Genomic DNA, 25,869 nt, shown 5'->3' on the forward strand with positions numbered 1-25,869 from the left:
ATAGGCCATGTGGCATGTTGAATGGGGCAGACTGGTGTCACCTGCATTCCCTTGGGTATGATAGTCCTCTACTTGCATCAGTTATGAAAGGAGATATCTGAGCATACCTGAGCTTGGCCATGTGGCATGCTGAATGGGGTGGACTGGTGTCACCTGCATTCCCTTGGGTATGATAGTCCTCTGCTTGCATCAGGTACAAAAGGAGATATCTGAGCAATAGCTAAGCAAGAGTCTTGTGTCCTTTAATTGCAGTCCATTTCTGTGAGCTGATCAGAGAGGGGTAGTGCACCAGGTTAGTCTGAAGTCAGGCAGAAGGCAGGGTAGATGGATGCTTGAAGGATCTGGAGGAGGCATTTCTGCAATGACAATACAGTCCTAGAGCCATAGCCTCTCAAATCCACTCAGACCCTGCTCTCACCGCTACAGTACCAGCCCTGAGACGGAGACAACAGAGTCCCTTTGGTTGTCACCTCCGACACATTCCTGCTCAGACCCCGTTTGTTCTCCCTTCCAGCCTCCGCTCTCTGCCGCCATGTGACACAGGAGACTGGGCAAAGTAGACCTAGGTCTGACCTAGTAAATGGAAATTTTTATGTCCTTGCCTGTATAATGGCACTTCAGCTCTGTGACTAGCAGTTCTGCATAAGAGCCAAGTATGATGGCTCCTGGTGATAATACCCATCAGACTTGTCCTGCTTGCAGGAGCTCAGAGGTTTGCCTCCAAGTGGGGTGGGTGAGGTGAGCCTCCTGACAGCGCCCCGTGCTCGGCGTGCGCTCTGGGCTTGAAGGAGCTAGCGCAGGAAACATAGCGGGCTGGTTTCACGCCATCTCACTGCTGATGAAGCGCCTCTCTCTATGCCTGAAAAAGGGTGTTTGCTCCTGAAAGCTTGTAAGGAACAATTTTTTCCAACTACTTAGTTGGTCTAATAAAGGGTATCATCACATTTACCCAAAGAACCTTGTCTTACTAATGGAGAAACCTCTTTGGGAAGAGGACCACCTAAGAGATGCAGCCTGGACCTTGTTTTCTAATTAAAGCCAGGCTTAGATTGACTAAAAGTGTTAAATTAATGAATAAATTATCACTAGCAATTATCTCCTTCACCGCTGGCTGGAACAGCAAAGAGCACAGGGGAGTGATAACCTCCTAACCTGAAACAGAGACCTCTGCTCTTCAAAGGGAGCCGCCCTGCTGAGATCTGAAAGGAGCGGGGAGCTGCCTGGCCGCGGGGGTCCCTTTTGCTGCTCGCTGTGCGGGGCTGGTGTGAAGTCAGGGTGGAGAGGAAGCAGGTAGCCGGCGATGAGCCCGCTGCTTGGCGCTTCATTCAGTTATTGAGGTCCACACACCGCAGAGCACATCGGGACGAGCATGGGCTGCTCCGTGGGTACCAGCCATTCACAGTGGGGAGGAAGGGGGTGGCTGCTCCCGTGTTCACGCCTGGCACTAGGGAGAACCTGGGAACGGAGCAGAAGTGGGTCACCTGTATTACACAGGACTTGCAGGCTAAGAAAGCTCGTCACCTTGCTCTGGGTCTGCCTGTCCCGCTGCATGCGGCTCTCGGTTCCACACCCAGCGCTGTGACGGGCTCCGGCAGCCCTGGTGGCGATGGGCTCTTTGCACTGTGAGGCGGGTCCCTCGTGTGCCACCCGAAACATGCTTGGGAGGGTAGCGATAGAAACTGTAATTTGTAGATGCTCCTGCTCCATGGATGAGTTCTCGATCCAGTGAGCTATTGGGTAAAAGGCCTTCCTCTAGCTGTGCACGGCTAGTTCTTTATTGCGTTTGCTTGTTCCTTCAAGGGCCTGAAAATGAAACGTTTCACTTCAGGTTGAACAAAATGCATTTTTTTCAGTGTTTTCGTTTTGCTGAGAAAAAAAACCCAACAACAATTATGGTTTTTGGTTTAAATTCAGTCCAAACAAACGTGTTTTTAATGTTTGGTTTAGAGTATTTAAACTCTAGGGTTTGCACAGCTCTAATTATGGATATACTAATGAGGACTGCGCCACGCCAGGCTAAACTCCCCAGGCAGAGCGTCTGGGCAGGCACGCAGCCCGCTGCAACTGCGTACCAAATGGATCGGGCCTCTTGTACGTGCCGTAAGCTGTCTGGCTCGTACGCAAAGGGCCATAGGTGCCAGGATGTGAGCAGCCGTGTCGGTGAGGTGCTCCCAGGCCTGCCCAGAAGAAGAATTTCAAGCACGTGGGAAGCTGCCGGTGGAGCAGGAGGCAGGAGTGAGGGGCCTGGGTAGACCCCTGGAACTTGAGTGCCTAAACCAGCGGTGCAGGCCCCACTGCAGGGGCTCGTCCTGCTGGGGTCTGGGCCTCGGTGGTCCCTGAACAGGTAAGGAATTCGGAAGAAACCCTGAGTTTGTGCAATGGAGCCGTTTAAAAGCCTCACCAGAGCTGAAACTCTTGAAATGTGGAGGCGCTCTCTGCAAAGAGTGAGTGGCAGTGACAAGGGAGACATTTGGGCAGAAATTTGAAAATAACTGTGTGCCGCAAGAAAGACGTTTGGAAGGTATGCGTTTAATCAATAGGTGAAATCACAAGGAGCTTGCGTCTGATCTAAGGCTGCAAAGCCAGCCTGCAAGTTTTGCTTGGTTTTTCATTTATTTAAGGTCGGGTGGGGGGTAACTTTAATCAAGTCCTAGATACCATAAAGCAGCATCTGATGAAATGAGTTTCAGCTTACGAAAGCTTATGCTATATATAGCTCTCTGCTTCGGTTAGTCCATAAAGTGCAAATCTAACCCGCCTTCAAAACCAAGCTGAACAGATTGTGATTAAAATTTGGAACAGAAATCTCAGAGAGGAACTGGAGAGAGAGGCAGAACGCGCCCGTAACAACACAGCTGCCTGCTGCACCGACGGTCAGCCACCACCTACGGAGGGGCCTTCTTGGTTTCAGGCAATCCTGGATAGTATTCGACTGCGCTCACATAAGCGGTCACTGACATTTTTTTGGACGGGTTAGTTGACCAGTTTGCCCACCCTGGTAACGAGCCCTGAGCCTGCTCTTTTGCCCGAGAGGCTCTCAGCCAGAGCAAGTGGAGCCTGGCACCGGCAGAGCAGGAGGACTTGCTGCCTCCAGCGCTGATCTCCAAGGAGTGCCAGGGCCCAAGAGACAGCTCAGTTCATCTCGGAGATGGCCTGAACACTGCTTCATTACTGGGGTGCTTGTGTGTGTAATTGCGTGCTGGCCTTACTGCTGTTCTGTACGTGGTCTTGGTATTAAGTTTTGACTGGAGTGGAAGATAACGTGCTGGGGACAGTCCCCAGTAGCCCAAACAGGGAGTCTTGTGCCCTGCCGGTCGGACCCAGGCAGAATAAAGCAGTTTTCTTGCAAGCCCCCAGCAAACACGATCTGTCCTCCATCGGTGACAATGGGACAGTTTTGATGGTAACTTTTCCAGGAGTGGGCTTTACCGGGTGTTCAGCTGATTATGTCGCCTGCTATTGGGAACGGCAGCCTAGAAAGAGCAGGACTGCGTTTCTGGCAGTAGCAATTGGCAGCGATTCTTAGTTCAAGTATTTGATGTCTGTATTTTTAGAGCAGACGGCACAAAGTTCTGCTGTCAGATCTGGAGGTGGGCAGGCCCATGCCAATGAAGCGATAGTTGTAATCCCATCGTAAGACTCGTCTGATCTATCTTTTAACTCCTAACAGAAAAAAACCTCTTGTGCTTTCAGAAATGGGGGTTAAGTTTTGTTGGCAGCTGGAGACTCTTTGGGCATTTTTTATTAGATTTCGTGGGGACTTTCTGAGATTGAAGCATTTTAAAGTGTCTCTTTTTGGAAACTGTTGTCGAGTGTCTAGTGTTTCTCTGTGCACTTTGATCTGCCCAATGAATAGACATGACTCTGTGACCCTGGAAATGTTGTTAGGTTTCAGCTTTGGCTCATGTGACAGGCTGTTTTCAAGGGCAAGCACAAGAGACTGCTTAAGAGATTGATATATCTGAGAATTAGACACGATTCTGTCAATTAACACGAGAGAAGAAAAAAAGATGGAAATGCAGGATACTCTGATCATCAAGTGCTATCCTGGCCAGGGCTGCTATTCAAAACTCTGCATTACTGCCAGCTCTCATCGTTTTATCTCAAATCTTGCAACATTTGGATTTTTCTATAAGCTCCAGATTCTGGGATTATGGTGTCGCGCGAGAGTCTGTTTCATTTTGTTTTTTTTAAAAAGGAAGCTTCTGCCGGCAGAGGAAAGTACCGAAACAGGGCCCTGAAACACTGAGAACCAGTAGGCCAGTGAAAAGCCCCATCAATGAAGTAGTTTTTAATCTTGTGATTTTCAAGGTATTCCCTTGAGATTTTCAGACCTGGTGGCAGGGGAGGGGGTGTGAACACGAATGACAGGATCTGGAGAAATGACCCTCTATCCACTCCCCCGGCAACGTTTCCCCTCGGCTGTGTGAAGAAAGTCAGGTGGATTTTTGGCTGGGGGGCAGACTACGCGGCGAAGTTGCTCAAATTTACATGCGAAGAGGCCTGTGGCAGAGCTGGGAATAAAACGGTGAGCTCAGAGCTGCTAAATCCATTATGCAGTCTCTTCAAATGAGGAAATTGCCCATGTGCCAGGATCTGGAGCAGCTTTCGGATGGTGCATTCTCCGAACTGTGGCAGCTGCTGTGGGGACAGCCTGCTAACTCCTCCTCTGCACGCGGTAGAGAGATGTGACCTCTGGGTTAGTCTGCTTCATTACTAACCCTGCACATGCACCACGATCCCAGCAGAAGCCCCTTTTGCACATGCAAGGAAGGCCAGAGTTTCCCTGTCCCTGTACTGTGCTCAGAGAAGTGACCCTGTAAGAATGGCCCCTTCCCACTCCCTGCTTGGCTCGGTCCCATCTGCGGACTTTACAGACCGAGAAACACGCAGGACGTTAGCCCTCCGGCCCTCCCAGCGCAGCCCGGCCAGGCAAGCTGAGCTCAGGGAGTAGGAGCTGGCCTCCGTGCTGCCTCCTGCGTCAGCTGCAGCTTTGTAAAACCAATTCTCGCAGTCACGTTTCAAAGTAGCACCACGTCAGTGCCGTGCTCGGAGCTGGTCTCCACGTCGTACTCACGGCCAGGGGTTCAGGTCTTCCCACTGTGTGCAAAACAGGGCATCCTGCCCCCGCTCCTCACTTACTTTCTACATAGAGATTACATTTTTGTGACACTTTACAAGTGAATCCATTAATTGGTTTGTGAGTTCAAACAAATTTAAAATAGGTCCTTTAACTAGACACTGTAAATAACTGATTTTTATTTGTCCCACTGCTTGTTACTGACCCTTCCAGCTTCCCATTAAGTTACACTTTATCGGTAATGAGGTTATATTTGAAGAAATGATACTGTAATTAAGCAAGTGTATCAAAGATTGTTGATTATAGCTGTTTGTACTATAGTTATGGCCAGGTCAATAGCTCAGGTCATCCCTAAGTAGTGTCCAGGTGAACTCTTACGCTGATGCATGGGGCTCTCCGTCATTCACACACCCCAGAGGGCAAAGGTGTTGGGCAGACAACGCGCTGGAGCACAACCAGTTTTTAACTGGCTTCAATTAGAGCAACTCCTAGGCTGCTCCTATTCAGATTTTGTCCAGAGCGGTACGAGGACCTCCTCCTCCATCTGGCACAGCGTGGGTACGAGCACCTATGATATTTCCAAATGAAGCTCCCCTTTTCTTCAAAGCCTATTTTCCAACGTGCAATCACGCCGGAGCACTGAAGTGGATGATGATGTTTTTATTTGTTTAGCCGTTGTGCCGTGATTATGGAGTTGAATGTTAAATGGAGCTTTGTTTCCGTGTTTCGTACTGCTGAAATTAATTTAAAAATGTAAGTCATTGTAAGCACTGAAAGGGATTATGCCTGTGTCTGGCCAGCTCTGTAATTAGGGTCTCTTGGAGATTTCTAGTTCCTGTAGAAGCAAAGTCCTTGAAATAAAGCTGACCGTTTAGGCTAATGTCTTTGGTGTGTAGCTCAAAGGATGCTCATTTTTATAAGGTCTAAAAATAATCCTGCCTTGTGCCGGGAGCCGGGTGCAGCTGCTGAATGCTTCGTCCTGCTTGCTGAATGCAAGCTCTGCTCAGACACGGCGACTGGCCACTGCTCGCCGTGCCACGTCTGTGGTGATGAGGGTCACGGAGACGGGAACTGTTAATTGGCTCCCATGGCGGGGTGCTGTTGATTAGCAATTATTGGTGGTGAGACCACAACCAAGGTGGAGCTAGCTCGACTCCAGGCACCGGGTGCGATTTTGGTCCTGGCCATTTATAAACAGAATAAATACATCTGTTAGGGGGGTTGGGGGGCAGCACAGGCAACGACGATGGCACTCTGACCAGCATCATTACTAGCAACTGGCATGCTTGGGAACCGTCTGTCCAAGGATTTCAAAGTTAACTCATGTGGCGGGTGACAAGGAGGTTATAGAGGGGGAAGCTGAGGCTGAGACAGACAAGGGCCAGCATTTTCAAATGTGAGGCCTAGAGTTAGGCACCTAAATGCACATGCAGGTATTGGGAAATGGATGGAAGTGCCTCTCAAGAGTCTCCGAGGAGGGGGAAAAGCCTGGCACAAAGACACCGAGTGACAGAGCCAGAGATGGGACTGACATCCAGTCCTACGTCTGAAGCACAAGAGGCAGGGGACACAGGAGACCAGGACTTTGAGGAGAAAGGAAGAGAAGAAAGGAGCAGGTAGGGAGAAGAGAGAAAACGGAGTGGGCAACAAGGTGGAGGGACAATGAACAGGGGGAGAGGATGGGTTTGGAGGCCATCTGACGGCAAGGAAAAGGTCAAGAGAGGTGAGGAAAACCAAGACTGCTCCTGAAAGGATGACGGGCTGGGAGCCTTGCAGAGATCCTGTGGTTTCAAGGAGTCTAACCACCATTTCAAACCACCTGCTGACCCCACAGAGCCCGTCCTTCCAGCGATAGCACTACCACTACCTCTGGAGACCGGGATTCAATACACGCCGCATCTTTTGTGCCAGTTGCATTGGTTTTATTTGCTCTGGCTAATTTGTATGTGTTTGCGTTTTCCTTTGCCTGGAGAGCTCTGGCTGTGGACGTACGTGGCTGCCCTCGGTGCAAGGTGCTGCAGCCCTGCATCGCGACCCGCTTCCTTTTCTGGGCCCGACGCAGAAGAGCCCCGGGCAGGCCGTAGCAGGGCGAGAGCCTCAGGAAGTGAAGCCAGCAGGTTAATGTCACTTAGTCTGGCAGGGGCTTCTCTGCCGTTGCTAACTGTGTTGTCAGTCTCATGATATTTTTTGTCTCTCTCAAAGCCCCAGCTCCTGCAGGCCTGCGATCGGGAAGGGGTCAGAGTTTTCCTTTGGAAAGGGAAGTGAGTTTCTAGGCTTCGTAACTACAAAGAAAACCCCAAAAGCATAACTAATAGTGTGGGCAGAGCTGGTGCCTTGCTCTTGCTCACCCTGACCGGCTCCATGGTTCAATCTGGTGGCAGTGATGGGAGGGCAACATTGCCTGGGCTTTGGCAGCTGACTGCAGCGCCCGCTGACCTGTGCTAGCAAGGGGCTGGGGTCAGCAGCGGGGTCAGGGCTGGGATTCCCTCCTGCCTGGAGGCAAAGAGCGCCTGGGCTCCCTGTACTAGCCTTGCATCGCGCAGTTACGCTACCCCGTCCCTTGTCACAGCATCGCAGCGATAGCGCAACCGCCTAGGGGAGCCGGGAACTTAGTTCCACTTCAGCAAGAGAGAAAACACACGAGAAAGCAAGCACAGGCCAGGGCATTCTTGGATAAAAGACCATTAATACCTTTAATATCCAGCAATCAGAATTTCTTAGAGAGAGAACAGTCCTGCATCCCCTGCTCTCCTGCTCATCCTCAGCCTGTGTAATGAAAATCAGAGACAGCCATTAAAGAGCTGTTTAGCATTTCAATACGTTTAATATCCTCGCAGATAAGGGAACGAGGGTTATTACCAAAAGGTCTTTCTTAAACTCTCCCCCTTCTGCAGCCGGCACTCCTGGCTTATGTTTGTCTGAATTCCAATTCCAAGCCCTTTCCTTCGACAAGGCCAAATTATGATAAGATTATTTTTTAAATATAAAGGATATTAATACACAGTATTTCCGATAATGACAAGGGGGAAGAACGCACCAGGCCTCAGCAGCCCTGACCTGACTTAATCGGGTGCTGATGGCCAAGTCCGCCAAGGAGCTCTGCAGTGCCCCGTGACCGAGGACGGAGGGGGGCTTGCCCCGCTCGGCGGCGGGCTGATGAGCGGAGCATGCCTCCCAGTGGGGTAACTGAAAGGGATGTGACGATCCCCTTGCGGAGGGTCCAGGAGATCCCTCGGCGGCTGAGACACGCCGTTGCAGCCTTGTTCAAGGGCATGAAGTGACCACCTGGACTCCCCTTCAATGCCAGTGCCAGGTGGCTGCGCAGCAGCTGCACGACCCCCTGGGTAGAAACGTGAGCGGAGATCCCTCCTCCAGGCACAGAGCTGGATAATGAGAAGCGCACAGCCCTTGCAGGAGCCAGAGATGGAGAAGAGCAGGAGGAACCTGGGGATTGGCAGCGCTGTCCTTAAACCCCGGGTATCTCCAGAAGAGCCAGTGGCTCACGCCAGCGCAGCCTGAATACAAACTTAGCAGCTTCTAGGGCTGCTTTTACCTGTGTGGAGACCTGCCTGACTCTTAGACATCCCAGAATGGGAGAGGCTCATTGCCTGCCTCCCGGGGCCCTGCGAGGGCCTAGCAGGAGCATCACGGTATCTTCTTAAGGCTGTAGCAGGGAACAGGCCCCATGGTGACGTGACCCGGGGTCCTACAGGAAAGGGAGAAAGGAGCTTCAGGCTGGTTTCAGGTTGGGGGTGGGATACATGAGCAATTCTCTCTGGTGCATTCTGGAGTGGACAGTCCAACAGCAGCGCTGGGGTTGGTATCATTGCTTTTCTCCAGTGGAGACCCTCCTGCAGTTGCTTCTCATCTCCCAGCTATCCCAAGGGATGCTCTCATTCACAGGCATCATCCTGACGGTGAATTAGATGACATGGGATGTAACTCGGTACAGAGAGCAACATAACCTGGTGGGGAAAGGGCTCTCGCCCTTCTCTAATTAGAGGCCAGATCACTGCTTGTCTGTTGACGCTGCATTTCATGTATCTGTTAATGCTGAATCTGCACCTGGGACCTGAGATATTCTGCTGAAAAATGGAGACAGGAGAGGAAAGACATTTATGAACTCACTTCAAAATGTTCTCAAACCTTTGCTGCCCACAAAAGCCTCAGTGAATATGCACAGTACAACCTTTTTGCCAGGGGACAGTGCACTTGTTAGGAACCCTTCAAAGAGAAGGGGATCAGGCAACTTAAGAGTCTGCTGGGAAGATAAAACCCGTGTAGTGTTTGGAGGGGAAGAGGATAATCCCGTCTGCAATAAAAGCAGAATATGGAAAAGGGAACTTTACAGTCTTTTACTTCCCCGTGACTTCTTCCCTTTGGATCCAACATCACCTCTAAACCACTGCAGAGGACAGAGAAGGAAGGAAGGGACACTGCTGCCCAGGCTCTTCGGGATACCTGCTTGTTGCTGTTTAAACCCAACTTTGGACCCGTGAACATGCTGGTGAGTGCATGTTTGTGGCATGCCAGGCCCCACGCCTCTTCTGTGCCTTATCCCAGGTGCTTTCCCAGGCTGGTGTAATATTGGTACAGGGAATGATACCGAATGCAGGATCGATACTTCTCTGAAGCCCATGTTTTATAGGTCTGGATAACAGTTGATTATAGGAAGTTAGTGGATATTTTTCTAAATAGCTTGCCATCTATTCAGCAACTTGCAGTTATACAGTTTGACCGTTGTTACATAGCACCTAAGACAGACAGATCTCCAGGATCGTGAAGAGATCCGGCCATGCTGTTGGATACCCGCACTGCATGAGCCACAGAAACGTACTGTGCATGTGGAGCTCATGGAGAAGCGTCCACGGTCATTACTTGTGAAAGAAGAGAAAGGCTTAGACATCGCTCCGTGGGGCTGGCATGAGCTTGTGAGACTCGTGAGATGCTACCACCGATGAGTCAAATGCATGGTCTGGATGTGATACGTCACTGAGAGGCTTTTGGGGACAGCGCTAACTTGATTAGAGGCAACGTCAATGTGGCACCCTGTAAGATCATTTTTAGGTGTGTGCTGACCCCTTAACGACCGGAGCCTCGCTGAAAGGATGCGCAGGACCGGTCCTTGGAAGAAGGGTGGGATGCACCAGCACTTGGCTGCTGCGCAGACATATTTGGGCGCTGTTTCCACATCTCAGGGGGTTTTGTTTTAAACCAATTTCAGGTAACTCAGGGCACCTTTCACTAATGTTTCCCTAATCTAGTTGGTTTGGTGTTTTAAAGATGTTTTACCTGATATAAATATGTTTGCTAATAATCCTTTTGGCAGGGAGATTATTAAGAGATGGTCAAATTGCACCTATTATAGGAAGGGCTAGCAGCCTGTCCTACTTCTGGCAGTGCTGGTGAAGAAACAGAAAAGCAAACACCACCCACATCCAGGGGAGAAACATGAGACGATCTAGGCGTTGTGTTTAAATTATTGTTTTCCTGTGCAGTTCAAGCATCAGGTATTTTCCTCAGTATTTTAAAATATGAGCGTGCTATTGCCAGGTATTTGGAGGCCGCTTAGGTAAATTCAAAAGTCTGCATCGGAAATGCTGTGATTAGCAGCAGCGCGATCTGGGCCAGCCATTGATGCTTGGTTTTGGGTACTAAGGTCAATCAAACTTTGATTTTAAAGCGGCTTCTGGTCTGGGCGTGTAACACACTCCAGGGAAGGGAAGAGCAGGAGGGAGCCTCCCAGCTATACTCATCTCAGCTACTTTACTGCCCTGTTGTTCCCTTAGGCAAGAAGTCAAGAGGAAGACCTGGCTGACCTAGATGAGGGGCCTTGTTGAAGCTTGAACAAGGCAGGAGATGTCTCCTGCTAGGGGAGCAAAGGGGCCGAAGGGGGAAGCAAGGGGAACTGTACCACGGGTTGCTCACGACTGAGTTGAAGATGCGATGGCTCCACTGGGTCCTGCTCCTGTGGGTCATATTCCCTCGAACCACACTCTGGTGGCTCAAAGTCTTCCCTCCCCACCAGAAACTGGAGAGGACTCCAGCAAGGCAATCCATAGAGAGGGTCACTGGGGCACGGCACTTATACGTGGTGCAGCCTGTCCCCGTTTCCAGTTCTTCCATAAAGATACGCTCCGGGGCCTTGCCAACGATCCTCCCTCTGCCCTGGCATCTCCGGTCTCTGCGGACAGCGCAGGCTGGGCCGCGACACCCCCTTCCAGAGCTCTGGCTTGCCCCGAGCTGTGCTGAGCCTCGCCGGAGCGGTAGCAGGGAAGACGGCGCACACGGGTGGGAGGTGGAAGCGCCCTGCATTGAGAGCTGTTGGCTGTAGCCGTGTTGGTCGGAGGACATAGGCAGGCGAGGCTCTTCGGGTAGATGCGATCTCTTTGATTAGTTGGAAACGATGTTCTTTGCAAGCTTTCGGGCACAAACACCCATCGTCAGGCGCAGGGAGAAGCAGCGAGGAGTGGAGGGCCAGAGCTCCTGAAGGTGGTGCTGTTCACCTAACCACTCAAGAGCGCTCCCAGGCCCAGCCGAAAACTGGCTCCCAGCGGCCCTGGGAGAGCGGTGTGGGCGGCTGCCGCAGCACGGGCGCAGGCAGCTGCACTCCCACGAGCCGGGGCTGGACCGAAGCGTCTGAGGCATCAGGCAGCACTGAGCCTGCGTGGCACCAAGAAGAGCGGAGGGGGGGTGAGGCTTCGCCAGACATCCCCGAAGACGCAGCCTGCCCTAAGTCCTGCTGCAGGACCTGCCTCCAGTCTCCAGCTGCTGGGAGCTGCAAGCACAGAGATGCACGGGGATGGGCAAGAATGATTTCCAGGCTTAGCTGCTGGCAGCTCCTGCTTGATCCTCGGGCAGCACAGGCCCCGAGCCACCAGCCAGGCTCCAAGCTGCGACTGTCCCAACAGGCATGAACCCCACGGGAGATGATTAGGCTTGACTGTGTGCTCCAGTCTCTCCTCTGCCACAACTGCCATGTGCAGAGGCAGAATCGGACAGGACGTGCACGGGGGAAGGCAGCTCGTGCACAGGCCTGAAGGACCCGTGAGTCCCAGAGGGAGAGGAGACCACGTGCACCTCTGGGGCTTTTGCACAACACGGGGCCAGGTCCACAGTGCCCCTCGCAGTGGGGCGCGCTGAGCCAGCGGTGCAACGAGGGTGGGGTGACCGAGGCAGCCATCCCGGGCACTGACACTGGGGATGGAAGGGACCAGCCGCTACCGCAGCCAGCGATCGCTGCTGCTCCTGGAGCCTAGAGCCCGGGGGCTGGGGCTGTGAGAAGTGAGCCAGCCTTGAGAGAGGACGTGTCCCTACTGGGCTTTGTCCCGCTTCCTTAGAGTCGAAGTAAAGACCTGTACAGACACTTATCCCTGGAGCCCCGGCTCTCCGGCACCCCCGGGTGATGCTGGGCTCTCTTGAACTTGGCAGAAGCTTCCCGGGGAAGATTCAGGCTCCGAGAGCAGGAGCAAGGCAGGGACGGGGGCAAGCGACTGGGGCAGGGGGTGCGGGATGGACAGAGGAGGGGCTGTATCCGAGTATCCCTGCTGGCGGAGTCAGTGCTTTGTGGGGTTGAACCCTGCTTTCAGAAAGTCCCGCTGGGGGCAGGGAGCCCACCCCTTATACCACACAGGTGGCAAAGGACGTGAGCTGAAGGTGTGTGATGGGTCTCAACAACAGAGCTCGGGGCCTGCTCACAGGCAGCGCTGCTATCCTCTGACGGGGTCTCTTTGACTTCTCTGCCTGCAGGACCTGCTTCATGCTGCACAATGGCAGTGACCCAGGGGTCTGCGCCTAGTTTTTCCCATGGACACCTTCCACGGGAGCCTTCCTTGAGCTCTTGCCTGGGTGAAGCAAGGCAACAGTAAAATTGGCTTGCCTCGGAAGCAGCCCTGGGAAGTTTGAGGCACTGGATGAGACGGGTGCAGCCAGGATGGAGCCGGGAGAGGGGAAGTGGCAGGCGAGGGTCCGTGTTGGGTGCAGCTGGGGGTACCAGGGTGTGGGGGTGAGTAGGGCACCCCTGGGGTGGGGGCAGCGTGGTGTGAAAGCATTGCTGCAGTCAAGTAAGACTTTACTCATCATCACTCAGGATGTTGTCATGTGTAAAAAATAGCAGCCAGGAAAAGAATAAGTACTCATTTTTAAAAGCGCAATGAATGCTCCTATGATTCTGTGAACCTACTTCACGAAAGCAAAGGTAGGTGGAAGTGTACGTTTCGGTCCGTTAGGACTACAGATGGCAAATTCAAAGCTGGATCCGCAAGGGCAAGGACAGCAAGCGCGATGCGAAACGCAGCCGGTGGAAGAAGGGGTTCGTGGTAGCACTTGGCACGGTACGAGATGTACGCAGTGCAAAACCTGCCGGCCTGCTGTTGGCGAGGAAGTCTCCCTTTGGGATTACGAAGGTTTTGGCCCAGGCCATGAATCCAAGACCCTAGGATAACTGCTTACCACAGGTAGCAGAATGTGAACTGAAAACGGTACATTTTTTTTTGCACAAAAGAACAGTAAAAGTATACATCAGTAAAAATAAAGCTTGGAGGTTGTGTGGGGTTGGCAACCCTGCCAGGAGGGCAGTGAGGCACAGGCGCAGGGATCTGGGTGCAGTGCCTTGGGCAGGCCCCGCTCCCCTTCATCTGCAGCATAGAGAGCTGATGGGACACCCAGGTCCTGCCTTGCTCAATCCTCCACAAACTGTTGTTTGCTTCCCTGTTCTCACCTGCTGAGAGCCACACACGTGCAGCTATTTAGGTACCTAAATTCCCACTGATTGCAGGGGGAGTTAAGTGCCTAAATACCTCTAAAAGTCCAGCTGTGAGCTGATTATAATGGACTATCTGAATTTCCAGTGCCCCAGACAACCCTCAGTGCATGGGCTTGCAGAGACTCAGCCTTTGAGGCTGGCTCAGCCCTTCCCAATGCCAGGGCGTGCTGCCCATGAGCAACAAGGGATCTCTGAGAACGAACCAAGGGGGAAAGCACCCGGCTGCACCTGCACCAGCATCGGGAAGCGTGTGGAGCGGGGCCATGGGGAGACAGCTCCCGGCCCCCCCAGAGAATGGAAAATGCCTGCCCCGCACTCATAGACCTCTGGCAGTTCCTTGGCTTTGGGAAAGGCCCCGGCATTTTCCCTAGGTTTCATTTTCTCGGTCTCTGAGCATAAACAGGGCCCTGTCCCTCACCTGGGCTGTGGCTATAACCTGACCCCGAGTCACACAGGAGGCTGTCATCATGAAGCCCCTGATGACAGGATCACTCCAATGCTCTTCTCAAGAGACAGGTTCCTCAAAGGGCACCTGCCTGTGTGAACAGGCCGGGGGCATCCGATACGCCGGAGCTATTCCTGGGTCCTGGTGATGAGCGGGTATGAATGCCTCTGCAGGCAGGTTCCCAAGTCATTGCACTGAATGGGGAATTGTTGCAAGCCGGCGCGGGAGCAGGCAGAGCGGGCGCTCTCTGTGCTGAGGGCACCTCTCCCACGGGGCGCTCGAGGAGGATCCCGAATGCTCAGGTCCTTGTGAATCCAGCGCCGGGGTGCAGCAAGCAGGGAAGCACAGGGGGCATGTGGGCCCTACCAGCATGTGGTGTTGTGGGGCTGGATCACCACTGCTCATGAAAGCCCCAGGCTCTAGCAGGAAAAGCAGCCTGGCACCCAGGAGGACAGGAAGGGACTTATTGCCCCAGGCAGGAGTTTTAATGGGGGGGGGTCCAAGCCCTGTCACAGAAAAAGGACTGATGGGCAGGAGAAAACCCCTTCAAGAGCCGAACGGTTGTGACCCAGAGGGCAGGGACGTGGAGCAGGGGAGCTCTGCTGCAGGGTGAGGCTCACCCCTAGGCCCTGTCGAGAAAAGACCCCCTGTTTGGGAAAGAAGGACCCCCACAACAGGGAGAAAAGAGCCCCTGTCTGGGGAGGGCAGAGCCCCTACACCAGGGGAGACCGGCTACCTAACCAGGTGCTGCTCTGAAGCAGAGCTCTAGACTAAGACTGAGCTCCAAATTGGCGCTGATGGGGGAGAAAGTGATCCCAGGTGTGGGCCTGCCCCAGGCAGAGATGGCCAGAGGTGAATGGGGCAAAAAGGGAATAGAAAACCCCTGGGCTGGAGCTGAGTCAGGGACTCGCTGACTGGCAGGAGAGCAGCTGGGCCAGCACGTAGGCTGCCTCCAGGAAAGAAGGGGTGCTGTGGCCCCAGGTGTCCGGGAGGATGGAGCTCTCTGGCAGACTGGGTAAGTGCTGGTCCCCGAGGAGCAGGAGCCCCAGGAGGGGCTGCTATCAGGGGTCGGAGAGGTCTCCCTTCATGGGTGAAGGTGTCTGCGTGAGTTAAGGACTTTGCTGAGTAGTGCTGCTCTCCCAGCAGGGTTGACTTGGATTTGTCCTTATGGACCAGTGAGGGTTCAAGTGTTGGTTGGGAATGCACTGAGTAACCCCTGGGGCCTGGGAGTGGGTGCAGGGGGTGCCTGGGTGCTCTGCAGCTGGAGCCGTGCCTGGGGCAGGGATGTGCAGCGAAGGTTTGCTGAGCAGGGTAATGGTAGCATCTGCTAGATGCTTGTGAGTTAAACTGATAAGAAATTAATGCTGCAGCATAGCCAGAGCTTCAGGATTCTGGATTAGGTCTTTAATTGGCTATAGGAGTCTAACTGGAAAGGGAATTTGAACTGTTTTAAATCTCAAAAAGGGAGTTGAGCTGATGGGCTGAGGCCAAAGGGGCTGAAACTCGGATGGAAGAGCAGGAGCCGGAGTGGGCAGAAACTAGGATCTGAGCTGGAAGGCTCAACAAATGCAGACCGAGTAACACGGGTACAGCATGGACATGGGCACAGCTCTGGGGAGGCCAGAGGATGCAACTGGACCCCCTTGGGCACCGTTGGGGCCAGCAGGCCATCGCTGGTAGAGCTGCGACATGGGCTTGCTATGCGAGTTGCTGGAGTTCCTGTTGTACAGTGGGATGTGTCGCTGGGAGGCAGCTGGCCTAAGGTTAAGAGCAAAGTAGTGCCAAAAGGATGAGAGGTACCGAGGACTCGTCCTGGTCCCAGGGACAGTCTCCCTAATCCATAATAACTTTCCATTGAGGTGCAGCAGGCGAGGTTAGGTGGTCGCCTGGGTGAGACTGGGTTGGGCTGGGGTCGTTCACACACCGGGCGGGGGGTGTCGTGGCCAGTCCCACAGGGGTGCTGGGGTAGGTTGTAAGAGGTTGCCATGAGGAGGGTAGGTCTGCCTCAGCACGTGGGAGAAGAGGAATATTGCACACCCAGAAATGAGCCTGTCCCGGCTGACAGCTTTTTTTGTCTCCATGCTGCAGTTGCCTGGTGGCTGTGGGGTGATCCCAGTGGGATCTGGCCCAGATTAGGCAGATATTTTAGATGTGGCATTTCAGAAGTGGTTACTCCTTCCTGACTCTTCCAATCCTTCCCCAAAGCTGGTTTGCTCTGTCAGACCCACCAAAAATGGGTTGGAGGTGGGGGGCAAGTGAAGCCAGGCTGTAAAAAGAGATGCCAGAATGAAAATCCCGGTGTCCTCTTCCCTGGGCCTGCTGGTGCAGTCTGACTGCTTTGCCTAGACTGGTCTTCAGGGCAGGACCTTCCTGCAACGTGTGTTAAAGAGTGAAACACCAGCTGAGAAATCCACTGCAACGTGGAAATCGCCACTGATTTAGAAGTTGGTGTTTGCTGGTAGCTACCCCATCAGCCAGGGTCTGTCTGCAATACCGTGAGTAGGGAATGACCCTTGCAGAGGTACCATACACCTGCTGGGTTCCCCGGGCAGAGCAGAGCACCGACCCTTCTCCCAGCAGCGTGCGCCAACCTCGCTATGACAGCACCGCGATGCCGGCAGAGCAGTGCTACATCCGGGCAGTTGCCAGTCTACTCCATGCACAAGGAGCCGGTCTACACCTTGCACTTGGATTTTAGCCTGGGTTGGGTACAGAAAGGGTCTTGGCAACCAGGTTTTGCTTGAATTTTGCTTTAAAGCGTGCTTGCTTCTAGTTCAGCTCGCCCGAGCGCCTTAACCAGTATAGCTGCACACACGCGTTTGTAAACAGTGTTCGTGAAACGCTGGGACATATGGACCCGACTTAGCCACGGCGTTCCCTGCTGCCGAAGCCAGAGCACAGGAAACCGCCAAGAAGCGCGTCTCCATACGGGGTGTTGCAGGCTGGCAGGGCATGCAGAGAGCACAGATCCTCTGTGCAGGCGTATATGCGCAGGCATCTTACCCTTTCTTTGCGCCGTCCCTGGGGACTAGGGTGGGAGTCATTCCTATGCCTGTTGCCTGCGGGACAGGCTGCCTCTGAGCCGTGGGTTTCCCCTGCCCAAACTTATGAGAAGTTTCCACCCCCAGCTGGGGCCCGGGCCCCCTGCGTTCAAGGCTGTGGCTTGCTGAATGAAGGGCCCGTGAGGTTTGCTGCCTCTGCTCCTGGAAGCATCTACGCCCGGATAATTCGGGTCTGCCTGGCTCTGCAGCTACCTCTTGCCCTGCTCCACGCTGCCTGTGCTCAGGCCCACCTGGGCCTCCGTGGCCTCTGCCAGGGATGCTCTGGGCACAACTTTGGGTTTCATAGCAACCCGCCCGCTGGCGTGCGAAGGCAGCGATGGAGCGAGAGGAGAGCAGGCTGCAAGTCTGTTCACCGGCAGCACGAGAAGAGGGGGAATAGCAGGGGGGAGACGGTGCATCCGTACATTGGGCTCCGTATCTACACGGCGTGCGTGTGTGGGGCGGGAGGAGGGGAGCTCTCTGCAGAGCCCACGAAGCCAATTGGCTTTTAAGCTGTGACAGGCAGCCTGTTCCCTCCCCCCCATGCAGCTCGCCTGTGTGTATGTGAGCAAGTGTGTGTAAAGTGCGTTTGGATTAGCTGGGGTCTGCCGGAGCTCCCAGCACTCGCTGCCAGAGGTGCGTCGGACCAGCGGGCTCCCCTGTCCCACGCCTCGTGGCGCCAGCGTACCATGGCATGGGCGCGCGGGCATCTTACTGCCTTGCTCTCCGTTGTCATTGCAATAGCAGCCTGCATCTCTTCCACCACCAGCGAAGGTAAGAGCCCAGGTGCCGGAGCATGACACGGGTGCTGCGGAGCTGGTGGGGGTCTCCTGGCTTCGCCCCCTGGGCTGGCAGGCCCGTGAAGTTCAGTCCGGCCGGCTTCTTGCCCTCACTTTCGGGGAGGCAGCCCAGGTTCCCGGCTGGTCCTGGCAGGGCAGCCAAACTTCAGACTGGGGGAGCTGGGCTCAGGGCCACACCAGCCAGTCCTGACCCATGCTCAGCACCAGAGCCGTGTGCTGGGACGGGGACAGGGACAGGGCGCTGCCCCCGCGGCGGTCGGTCCGAGCTGGCAGGAGAGGCAGCCGAGGAGCATGTCTGACAGGATGCTGCGGGTTGTGCGGTGATGGGCTGGGGAGGAAGGCTTGTGAGGGGCCGTGGTGGGACATTTAGGGGCGACTGGAACGGGCTGCAAGCAGGATGGGGCTCAGCCGGGAAAGGCGCCGACGGGGAAAGGGCCGAAACTTGCCCAGCGGAGCACTGGGAAGGCAGCGGGCTCCCCCTTCGGTTATGTGACAGGGCAGCCCAGCTCCTCGTGGCAGTGGAGCCCTGCTCCCGCATCCCTCCTCCTCCTCCCTTGGCAGGGGCATGCAAGTGCCTCACCCGGGCCTCCCCTTGGCCTGGGCTCTTTCCCAAAGGCTTTGCGTGCCCATGGCTGGGGGGGGCACGGCTTGGCATGCCCTTCATCTTGTCCACCTTGCTCCATGCCACCCGCTGGCACTGCCGTTCCCGCTCTCCTTGCCCCCCTCTTGGCCCTTTGGCTGCCTCTCGCCTGCAGCGGGGTCCCAGCTGCCCTGGCTCTCTCTGCCTTTCGCAGCCAGGTCAGGTCCCCTGTGCCGCGGGCAGTGGGAGGGGGTCCGGAGGGTACCGCAGCCTCCCCTTCCCGGAGCCCCGCAAAGCGCCAATCGCTGGCCTGCTCCCACGTCTGGCAGGGCATGCGGCTGGACAGCTCGGAGGTGGCTCTAGCCCTGACCCAGCTTAGTGACCCCAGGTCGCAGGCAGGGCATCTCGGGTCACAGGCAGACACTGGAAGCTGTTCTCCATCCCCTTGTGCTTCTGGGAGATGTTTTCCAGAGCTGGTTGCTTGAAAGGCGCAGGAAGGAGAGGCTGGCTGGGCTGGAGAATCCAGCTTCCTCTGGGACAAGCGGGCTGGGAGCCAGCTACCGAGTAGATTATGTGGGGAGAAGGAAAGGTTGCAGCAGCCACCCATGTCCTCGGGGATCTGGCTTCGCTCGCATTGCCCCAGAGATCGGTGGCAGCTGAAGGGTCTTGGCTGCAGGTGAGGGGGCACTGGGGGTGCCGGGAGCCCCCTGTGATGAAAGGAAAGCCCACAGCTCCTGCTAGCAAGTTTGATGGCATAGCTTTCACTCCAGACATTGCCAGGGGGTTGTTTCCCTCCCAAAGTTGGGGGTTCAGGTGCTGCTCATTTGCGAGCGGCATGAGGAGGTTGCATACAGGCTTTGTATGGGAGGGGATGCATTGCCCTGGCCTGGCAGCTCTGCTCAGGACAGCGCTACCGCTGCCAGCGGCTGGTCTCGGGGCACTACCGGGCTTCATCTGCCTTGGTAGCCTGTGCGTAAGGGCTTCTCCTCCCATGCCGGAAGAGCAACCTCGGTCCTGGGGTGGCTGCAGGCTCTCGCGGTCCCGCAGAAATCACCGGCCGCCGAGAGGTGGATTAGCAGACCCCACTGGAGGTGGCTGCGTGCTGCCTGCTGCCTGCTCCAGCTCTGCTTCCAGAGCCCCAGCCAGGAGGACTCCCCTTCCCCTGAGCTTGATGGGGAGCTTGCCACTGCTCAGGCTCACGCATGGGCCCCACGAGCCCTTCTCCTGCTCCTGCAGGTTAGGCACAATGGGTAACCCCCACCCTGCTGGCTGTGTGGCCAAGCAAGGTCCCCTGGACTTGGCTCAGGTGTGCAAGTGCCACCCATACGGTGATTGTTGGGCATTGCCCCGCTGACAGCACCGCGCTCCTGCTGCCCGCTTCTTGGGTTCTGGTCAAGCAAAGGCCAACCCAGCCCAAACTCATGGCTGACTGCGTGCTTAGACCCCAGACCCTCCCTCCAAGATCCCATGGGTTTCTGAGGCTTTCCAGTGTTCGTGCAGCTTTGATTAGCTGTTGCTCAGTCACAATGGAGAGGGGCGAGCTGCGGCGTCTGGGCATGCAGAGCTCTCCAGAGATGGGGAGAGATGGAGTCGGGCAGGTGTCTGCGATGCCAGGTGATGGTGGTCGCTGGCATGCGATCAGGGCGTAGGAAGGTCTGTCGGCGGTGTGGTTAGACCATGCGCCAAATTGAATCATGCCAGAAGGACCCTAGGCAGAGCTATATCGATGTGGCTGTGGCAGGCAGAGCTCCCTGGGCGGGGGGATCCCAACCAGCAGCGTGTTGTAGCAGCAAGCTGTAGTTAGATGGGCACTGACCAGTTCTGCTGCTGGGGGTAGCCGAGCGCAGCAAAAGGGGCCAGGATCAGGCTGTGGCTGTGGTTTTGGGGATATAATAAGCAGAACCAGTCAATTGTTGGTGGTTATATTGAGCACATATTTGTATGGAGCCCCGGATAAACTTGGCAGCAATAGGCCAGGGCTGTTGGGGTTATGCTGTGCCAGGGTGGCTTAGAGAGGCTCCAACTCGGGGGCACCAGCAGCATCTCGCAGTGCCCTGGCTCTCCACATCTTCCCCTCTTGCCTTCCAGCACTCAACAGCACCTCTACCACAAGCCTGGGTGCAGCGCTGCCCTGTTTCATGCCTCTGGCAGGCAGTGGCGCAAACTGGGATTATTATTAGCATGTGGCCCAGGCAGGGTGAGCGGTGGTGTTTCAGATGCCCTCTGCAGCCAGGGGAAAGTGGAAACTGATATCTGGGGTCAGGGGCAACACAGGATGTCGGTCTTGCTTAGATGCTAAGTTTTGCTGGTCGTTGGTATGATGCCCGTTTGACTAGCTGAAAGAGCCTGCCGGTGGCAGTGTTAAGTATAACCAAGTGATAGCAAGGTGCTGTGATTGCACTGAGCAGTGGTATCTTCCCATGGGTTTCCTGGAGAAGGGTTAGTTATTGGGGGCGCTGCTAGGGCTGTTGCACTGGATCGACACACAGAAGCAAGGCATCGATAGCGTCTGGGCGCAGTGGGTATATGGGCGCAGGAGCAGGCTGCAACAAGCAAGGCAGGAGGTGAATGCGTTTGGTGTCAACCCCTCCGTGGTACCTGCCTAAGTGCATGCTCTCGTATAAATGCAAGGCAAGCTCCCCCACTTCTAATGAGCAGTGAACTGCCTTGCATTTATGTGCAGGCTCGTCCCTGGTGCTAGGAGTCACCGTGGAGTGGTTAATGCACTGCAAGCTCCCACCCTACCCCAGTCACTCTCCCACCAGGGTGCTGTGGCCTTGACAGCCTTTCCAGGATGCCATGAAATGTGAGCACTGTTCGGTGAGCAAACATGATCCCCGAGATAAACCCAGAGATTGCAAATAGGAATCTGTAGTATTAAAAAGCTTCTGACCTGCTGTGGGCTTTCTGAGTTCTTTGCAACAGAAAAATTGCTCTATTTTTCTGTAATCAAAAAGAGTGAGAACTATGAGCTGACGTTTTCCACGGGAGCAGCTGCCCTAGCATATATTGCAGTAACTCGTTTGTGTGCCCATAACCTTGGGAAGGCACAAGTGTTGCTACCAGTGCCTCGGGGATCCAGGGTGATGACGGGCTCGTTAGGCCACATCTATGCGGGGCCCCGTTGTGTCCTTTCCACGGTGATCGCTTGAACAGGATTCACTCCCACACAGAGGGCTGCTATCCTTGCTTCATTTTGGTACCATTAAATCTTTCAATATGATTGAAACACTGTAAGAGACGATGCATTAAATATCTTTACATATAATATTGAACGGAGATATTACTCAAATATGAATGTGAACGATAAGAAAATAAATGAGGAAGCTGAAATCCAGCCTGCTTCCCCGTGGAAAGATGCTGCATCCGAAACCCTTTGACAGGCTCTACCCGAACCACTTCCACTGGGATGAGAATACAACCAGGTAGCGCCCGGCAGTCCTCGGGTGAAGTCTGCATTGAATACTGTCAAAACAGCCGAGTGTGTCGAGCCAGCAGAAGCAGTTAAAATGCGACTTCTGTGAACATGCATGAATCTGTAAGAGTTATGCTTCTCTGAGTGATAGGTGAGGATAAGGTTAGCTGAATGCCTGCCCAGGGATGTTCCTCTGCTTTTTCTCCCCACATCTCTAATGGGACCCCAAAGTAGTCAAGTGATGATTTTTTTTTCTCCTCTCCTTGGGATATTTTGCTGGCCTGTCTGCCTTTTGAAGGCAACAGCAGCTCCTTTTCAGCTGTCCAAGTCTGTGCTCCTGCTCGGGTTGCAGCCTGGAGCATGCTTACCATCAGACTCTGCTTCTGATGGATAAGCAGGGTGCTAACTGTTAGCATCCTTATGCTCTCCGAGCAAAGATCGGCGGGCCCTAAAAAAGACCCTTGGACTCGTCTGTGCATGGCTCCCGGCTCCATCCTGCACGCTGCCAGCCGAGGGTCGCGGTGCTGTCAGTCCCTGCTGCATTTGAAGTCTCTTCGTTCAGCGCTCGGCGCGGTTGCCTGTTCATGTCGTGTCAGATGCGACATATCACCTGTGATGATGGAAGGTCCCCAGTGCCAGGGAGTGGGGACAGTGCTAATAAGCCAGGGGTAGATGGACAAGTGGAGAGGCAATCACGGGAAAGCTTGGCCAATTTAAAGCTTATGGGGGGTGGGGGAGAACCTAGGCTGGTGATGAGTGGCTAATGCAGCTGGGGGGATAAGGGCATTTATCAAATATATCAGGGGGAAAGGAAATGCTGCTGAGACCGGGCAGTGCTACAGCCATTAATAAAAAGAGGAAAGAAATTAATGGTAAGTCTGAAACAGCTGAGTTATGGACTGTTTGAAAATCTATCTTCAGGCAAGAAGAGGAGAATAATTTGGACAATTAGTAAGTGAAGAAAAACTCCTTAAAAAAAAAAAAAAAAGTATTGGTAAAAAAATGGGCCTTGTTATACTGTCTGTTTTTTAGCTAGAAATCCAGGCTGAGACCATGGGGATTTCTGCTTCCATTTGCGCCCGTGGGAGGGGAATATTTGTATAATCTGAACACACAGAGATGCGATGCCTCCCTATGTATTAAAAGGGCCAGCGGATCGCATTGCTGTAACACTAGCAACATATCTGGAAAGTCGTGGGAAAGTGGTGAGGTGCCATGAGATTAGGGAATAATTTAAGCACCAGGAGAGCAGGTACAGATGGTCCAGGCAGGAAGAGCGGGCCTGGCAGTTGCATTCCCACATGTTTAAGAGGCATCTCCAATAAGAAAGGGAAAAAGGGGTCGGGGAAGGAAAAGAAAGGAATGGTAAACACTGGGAGCGCCTTCCAGGCAGCTAACACGGGCTGCAAAGCCTTTCTCATTAGTCTTCACTTACGGGGCCAAATTTTCAAATGATCCCAGGCCAGATGGCCCAATAGATAGCTCCTTCTCACAACCCGGCTTGTATTAAAAACGAGCTCGGTTTTCCTTTGAAAGCCTGGCACCTTATTTTGGGGCTTACATCGAGTGAAAGCTAAGTGCAGACCACAGCTAGTGGAGGGAATATTTCATGGACTCGTCCCTTGCTAATCTCACTTGTAGCCCCTGTGCTCAAACTGGGGGGGGTGTAAAAATCATCCAGTCACTTATTCAAGGTGTTTTGCTTTCTCGCCCCTTCTCCCAGCAGCGACGAGGGTGGGGTGATGGAAGAGCAAGTCTCTGAAAGGCAAAGTTGCTTTTTCAGCTCGAAGAAGCTGTAATGCTTTGGAGATGCCACGGTCATTTTTAGAATTAAAAGATTTGGGGGGGTGGGGGGAATAACAGACTTTCCATGTACAGCTCATGGAGGTGGGTGGCTAGTGCAAAAGTGCTTGTGAGTAAGTGAATGAAAACTGTAAATTTCCTTGGACAATATTTGCAAGCCCCTCTATTTGTTTTCTAAAAATATTCATGTATGTGATTTTTTGTTTGTTTGTTTGTTTGTTTGCTTGTTCACAAAACTGCTGGTGGAAAGCAAATACTTGAGTGACTCTCTGCTGATGCAAAGGTTTACAATGAGAGTGTTCTGCGCTTGTTTTATAATTGCGTTTGCTTTAATTATTCTTTCTCTGCTAATATATTTTATCAAGCTGTTTCCCTCCCCACCCCCTTAAAAGTTGACAGATGTTGGCATTACTTTCTACCTAGTGGAATGAAAGCAGAGCCACTTCTCAAGGTTTTTTCCATAATAATAGTAAAGGTGTTGTCAACCTTTTTGTTTACTGAAAACCTGGTTCTTGCTAAAGGGAATATTTGGATAACTATAAAAATATGTTCTGATAAATCAAAATTTCAATATAGCTGTTTCAGTAGAAATATTATATTAAAAATAGGGGGGAAAATGAAAGACCCTGTCATTGTGTCGGGGACCCCCAGGCAGCATCGCTGCTGTTTAAGGAACACCTCTATTGCTAGGTGCTAGACCTCCTCTTCTCTCTTTTTTTTTTCTTCTTTTAATTAATATATTTTGTGTTCCAGTTCAAATCTATTCCAAATCATATCAATTGAGCAGAACTCAATCATTCAAAAACCATATGGATTGAGCAGGCAGAACTCAATCCTTCTGAACGCCACGTACGGCGCTACAACCAGCGCGCATCCTCCATCCCAGGCTCTCGCCCTGGACTTCAGACACTCCCAAATCCATTGGCAGGCATCCCATGTGCAGCCTCAAGCCCGGAGGTCTTGGGGTTCAGATGCCCCCACTTGATCTTAGCCCGCAAGAGGCCGAGACACTTGATCTGAGCCAGAAGACTAGACCTCCTCCCTCTTGCGTGAGTGAGCCTTGCAGCTCTGCTACTCTACGACTGGACGTCGGCTTTAGCAGCGCTCTTAGCAAGTCTCAAGGAGCCTGAAGTCCTGCTAGACGCTTGACTCCTTTGAGAGGACTGGACCCAGCAGGTGTTCTCCGCGACAAAGGATGGCTCTTTCCCACCAAGATGGCGTGTATTGGATAACTGTACTCCAGTTTCAGAGGCTGAAAACAGACATCAGACTTCTCCCGGGACAAAGCCTCCTCTTCTGGGACGCTACAGATATACCAGCCCGTTGGAGGGTGGTTATTTGAGTAAACTGCCATCCAAGCTGTGTTTGTAAATGAATGTCTTGCACCTGTTTTGATGCAAATCAAAGCCCAGGACAGACCTGGGATAAACCTGATGTCTGTTTTTAGCCTTTGAACTCTTTTGCTCGAAGAACTGAAAGGCAAAGCTTGTGCGTGTGGCTGTGCCGGCAGCATGACTCGTCTCTCTGCTCCAAAATGTCCAGGATTTTCTCTCTCTCCTTGAACTGGGTAGCAGAGTTTATACAACCTGTCACAACAGCTCAGTCCTTTGTTTCAAGCTGTTGTCATGCTGTTTCTCAAGCTCCCTCTCTCTTGGCTAGCAGTCATTAAAAGCAAACAGCTGGTCCTTGGTCTTCCATTTAATCTCTATTCAGATGTTGATAGTCCTCCATAGTTTATTCCTACTAATGCAGACAAGTCTACCTGACCAACATCCATCTGTTCTTATTCTCTCCCAGAGAAAGAAATTAACCCTGTTGTTCCCAATGCATCATAATACAAAAGTGAGCGGGCAAGCTGTCATGTGCGGCTTTTTTCATAAAAATAGAAATTTCCCATTTTCTCCATATGTAGAATTTATGACTAAAAAACCCACCAAGTCA

The 25,869-nt window shown here is 53.3% G+C and overlaps 1 protein-coding gene across 5 annotated transcripts in view; it reads left to right on the top strand.

Annotated features, from left to right (window-relative positions):
- The window catches only part of EPHA8 (EPH receptor A8), a 120,756-nt gene that overhangs the window by 26,593 nt on the left and 68,294 nt on the right, over positions 1-25,869 (top strand). The window contains exon 1 of one of the 5 annotated variants that reach the window (XM_019495293.2): positions 15,039-15,304. The exons of 2 other annotated variants lie outside the window; for them this stretch is intronic. Coding sequence is in view for 1 of the 3 variants with exons in the window: in XM_059716220.1 (XP_059572203.1) it covers positions 15,283-15,304 (22 nt within the window). In the remaining 2 variants the exon portion in view is untranslated. Of the gene's footprint in view, positions 1-15,038; positions 15,305-25,869 lie in introns of those variants that run through there. 2 more of the 5 variants (XM_059716220.1, XM_059716223.1) reach the window with 2 other exon arrangements.

The sequence above is a fragment of the Alligator mississippiensis genome, chromosome 13 (assembly GCF_030867095.1).
Source record: "Alligator mississippiensis isolate rAllMis1 chromosome 13, rAllMis1, whole genome shotgun sequence".
NCBI classification, from domain to species: Eukaryota; Metazoa; Chordata; order Crocodylia; family Alligatoridae; genus Alligator; species Alligator mississippiensis.